Source organism: Lipotes vexillifer, unplaced genomic scaffold (assembly GCF_000442215.2).
Source record: "Lipotes vexillifer unplaced genomic scaffold, Lipotes_vexillifer_v1.1 scaffold681, whole genome shotgun sequence".
Taxonomy (NCBI): Eukaryota; Metazoa; Chordata; class Mammalia; order Artiodactyla; family Lipotidae; genus Lipotes; species Lipotes vexillifer.
Genome location: NW_006791462.1, coordinates 1,124,774 through 1,128,724, shown reverse-complemented (window position 1 = coordinate 1,128,724; position 3,951 = coordinate 1,124,774). Strand labels below are relative to the sequence as shown.

Genomic DNA, 3,951 nt, shown 5'->3' with positions numbered 1-3,951 from the left:
TCCCGGACCGGGGCACGAACCCGTGTCCCCTGCATCGGCAGGCAGACTCTCAACCACTGCGCCACCAGGGAAGCCCCTAAGCAAAGATTTTTAAATGTTGTAGCAATCTTGCAAGATTCACTTTAGAATAAATCTTAAATGATTATCATTTTGGTGGTAATGATCCCCCCCACACAACCACTATGAGGAATTGATGCTGGGTTTTTCCCGTTGTACCAAAAAGATAAAACAAATGGAAAAAATGAAGAAGGTATTTTGTATTGTCAAGGCGTGCATATTCTAAAGAATTAAATACTAATTCAGCAGCACTGGCTTTCTCATCTCTGTCAGTCATATGAAACCTTGTTCATTTCCATCCAATACTGTAATGTTCATACTTGTTCACTCTTCTCTGTCATGACTTTAAGTTCTACTTTTCATTAACCGTTACCTGATATTAGTTCGTAGAGCTTCTTATGGCAAAAATAAAATGTTTTAATTCTGATTTTTGAGTGCATTTTTTACAAGATGTTCTTTCAGAAATTATATATCTTATGTTCTGTTGTTTTTCAGTTTTTGTAGCAGGAGACTGGAACTGTATTTCTGATGACAGCATGACAGAATTTCCCATTAGGTTGTATATGTTGGTTAATCACATGCCCATTGTATCTTGAACCATAATAGTCAAAAGTGAGTCAGCTGCTGTCAGTTGCTTTAGAGTGTTTGTTTGTGATACTTCTGTTGATTCCGTGAAGACACATGTAAGTTGATAAGGAGGAGGATAGTTTTATTAATTTGAAACATCACAAAAGCAGTCTGGGTTTCCAACATGGCAGTGATACAGATTTTAAGCAACATCCAGTTATACAGGTTCTGGATTAATATTTTAATGTTTCGTGCCCAGTTCAATACTTTAAAGCAGAATTAGGAATAAAGCAGTAAATATTACAAAATGCAGTCAAGGTACATTTTGGAAATACAAATTCCTTCATTACAGCAAATGTTTTTGCAAAAGAGTAAAGCAGCAAATATTAACTTTTCTAAGGTAACATGCACTTTTTTATAGTTCAATGTGATAAAAAAAGAAGCTGCTCAAATTAAGTGTTACAAAATCTATACTGTTTCAAGTTACTTTGTAAAGTAAGAAAAATACATAGAAATGAGTCATAGAATCTTAACACTTTAAGAAATGTGATAAATGTAGGATATACTATGTAATGGTGCCTTTAAAAAAATTAAATACCCATACACGTTCACTAAAGCAAAATGTAAAGTGTAAACAAGAAATTTCATTGAGTATTACAAGTTCATATTTGTATAGTAAGTCAATTGGTTATTAGTCCCTTTTTGAAATCCAATAGAATTTTAATATGCTCAGAGCTGTAGAAAATAATAGTAACTTTATATAACGCAAAAGGATTATAGTTGTTCAGATTTGAAATCCAGATGAGACATCAGTCGTGATGCCGAAAGTTAAACTGAATGTTTTGCAAACATTTACTGTGAACAGTGAGCACACTGGTTGTACCTTGGTAACTCTTGATGGCTGGGTGTCTACAAGGTAGATGGGAGCACCAGCATTTGCCTGCTACCTCTAATCCATGAAGTTGGGAGGTAGCGAAATTGGCTGGAAATTTTTCCTGTATGTGTTCTGTGTTTGCAGAACTGTCTAATTAGCGTACCCTCCTGTAGCCCTGTATTTTGATGTTGTACAAGTGTAGGATTATCAATCTTCCTTTAAATCAATCGATTCTCAGGTTAACATAAGATCACAATGAAAGTGTTCATTCTGAAGTGAAGGCATGGTGCCGAAGTGTTAAATTCATCAGATTGAGGTTTAAAGCTATGTATAATTAAAAGAACTGTACAAATACCTACCACAATGTGCCAGATGGATTTTAAATCTACGATAACACTTAAGAATTTGTCAAGTTGGCTACACTTGAGGTATTGCAGACAAAGCGGTACTGTAACACTTTCATAATCTTGAACGCTGTCATGATTGGTCTCAACAGAAAAAAGGACCAATAAGAGCAGTGGCATTAAAATACAGATGATTCTTCTGGGGTGGGGTGCAGGATACGTGCGGTTTGCTGGGATTGAAGCACAATATTTGAAGATAAACAGTCACAAAGATTAGGAACAATCATAAGACGACCCAAGAACCTAATCTAGCATTTTTGAACTCAATTTTAACCGTAAGATTTGTATCTCCTGCAGCAAATGCAACATGTAGTAGAACCGCTGTCTCCTAAGTTACCCGATGTATAACTGAGATCCACTTAAAACATCTCACATGTTGTTCTGTGGATTTCAGTGCTTCTTGAACAATCAGTCCTGTTCCCCACTACTCAGAGGACTATTGCACTTTTCCCTTTGGGAGGTACCAGTCACAAAAGCTGAGCTGAATGATCACAATAGCCATTTTTACAATACAGAGAAGAAAGGAGTAAGAGACATGGGCAGCTTTTTTCAGCATCCAGACACAAGCAAACAAAATCTTAGAACTCTCTGCATTGGAACTACCGTGTAGCCCCATCATCTGGGAAATTTTCCTTAGGGACTGACTTTAGTGGTAGGGGAAGACAGGGCCTATAAGCCAGGCGCTTCAACCAAGGTGCTAGGGTGGCCATCTGCCAACGGCCGGAGGACAACACTCCATTTACACAAAGTGAAGCAGATGGCAACCACACTTCTGCTGCACACAGAGGCGGGGCCATAGGGTAATGCAGGTCCAAACAAGACAAGCTGCTTGCTGGGATGGCTCTCCAGCCTTGCGCTGCCCTTCTTGGAAGTGCTGGGCTCAGTCTAGCCACCCGTGCTCTGCACTGATAACAAATAAGCTTCTTCCCTATCTTTTTTTAGCCTGGCAGAGGCCACTGCAAAACTTTATGCATAAGAATCACACTTTAAAGTTTGTACCCTACACACGTCCACTAAAGCAGAAATATAAAAGCCACAATAATCTCAATAGCCAGCAGATATTCCTCTTTAGGGGCTGTAAGGGGGTGGCTTTTCAAAAGGCGGATAGTAGGGTGGAGAGTATCGGGGCGGAGCACTCGAGGACCACATGTAGCTGGGCGAAGGAGAGGCAGACTGGGGCTCATCAGAAAGTCCAGAGGGAGGGGAGGATGGAAAGACACTGGAATGCTGTGTAATCAAAATAGAACAACATCAGTTTAGGCAGCGAGGTTGCGTTTCTCCAATGTCAGTCATTATTTTAAAATGAATACGGACCCAGTGTGTTTCTGTTTGGAACAACCAAGAGTTCCTAAACCTCGCAGGGTTAATGAGGGGCATGAAACTGAGCTGGTCCCACCTTCTCTCAGTCACTCAGGCTGCAGAGATCATGCAGAGACGCCTTGGAATCCTCCCCCACCCCTCCCTTTGGACCCCTCATTCAGTCAGTTACCGAACCCTGTTGCTCCTACTTCTGTGTCGTCTTTGGAATCCATCACTCCCTTTACCACGTTTATAACTCAAGCCTCCAACAATTACCCCCTGAGCCATGGCAACAGCATCCCAACTAGTCTTCAAAAAGGTAGTTTGGGCCTTAAGAATATTTGAGGTTAAGCCATTAATACCCGGGAAAGTTTTTGCTACAAAAATATATCATCACAGAGCCCATCTCACAGACCAAAACAAAACCAAAAAACTAAGGTCAGAGAGGTTAAATGGCTTTCTTGGATCTGGGGTCTTCTAACTCAAAGTCCAACAATTTCTATTTCATCTTAACTGTGGCCCCACCACCCCAAAGTGCAGGGTATGTTGGAGAGCAAAGAGGAACAAAGGCGTGGAGGTAAGAATCACAAAGATGAGAGTGAGGAGCCATCTACCAGGTTGCAGGGACACTGAGGACTCTTACTTTGTGCTGTCTAACTTTTGTAGTCTTTGGGAAGGGAGCAAGATATGGGTTAAAAAAAAATACCCAGTGAACTGGCGTGTTAGGAGTCATCTGCCACTTCTCTTTCC

General features: G+C 40.4%; 1 protein-coding gene across 3 annotated transcripts in view; it reads right to left on the bottom strand.

The window, feature by feature from the left end:
* Positions 1 to 745: 745 nt before the first annotated feature.
* TMEM255A (transmembrane protein 255A) overlaps positions 746 to 3,951 on the bottom strand; it is a 47,446-nt gene continuing 44,240 nt past the window's right edge. For 2 of the 3 annotated variants that reach the window (XM_007464435.1, XM_007464436.1), the window contains one exon: positions 756 to 3,129. In XM_007464435.1, the coding sequence (XP_007464497.1) occupies positions 2,971 to 3,129 (159 nt within the window). In that variant the 3' untranslated portion in view covers positions 756 to 2,970. Of the gene's footprint in view, positions 3,130 to 3,951 lie in introns of all 3 variants that reach the window. The other variant, XM_007464434.1, reaches the window with a different exon arrangement.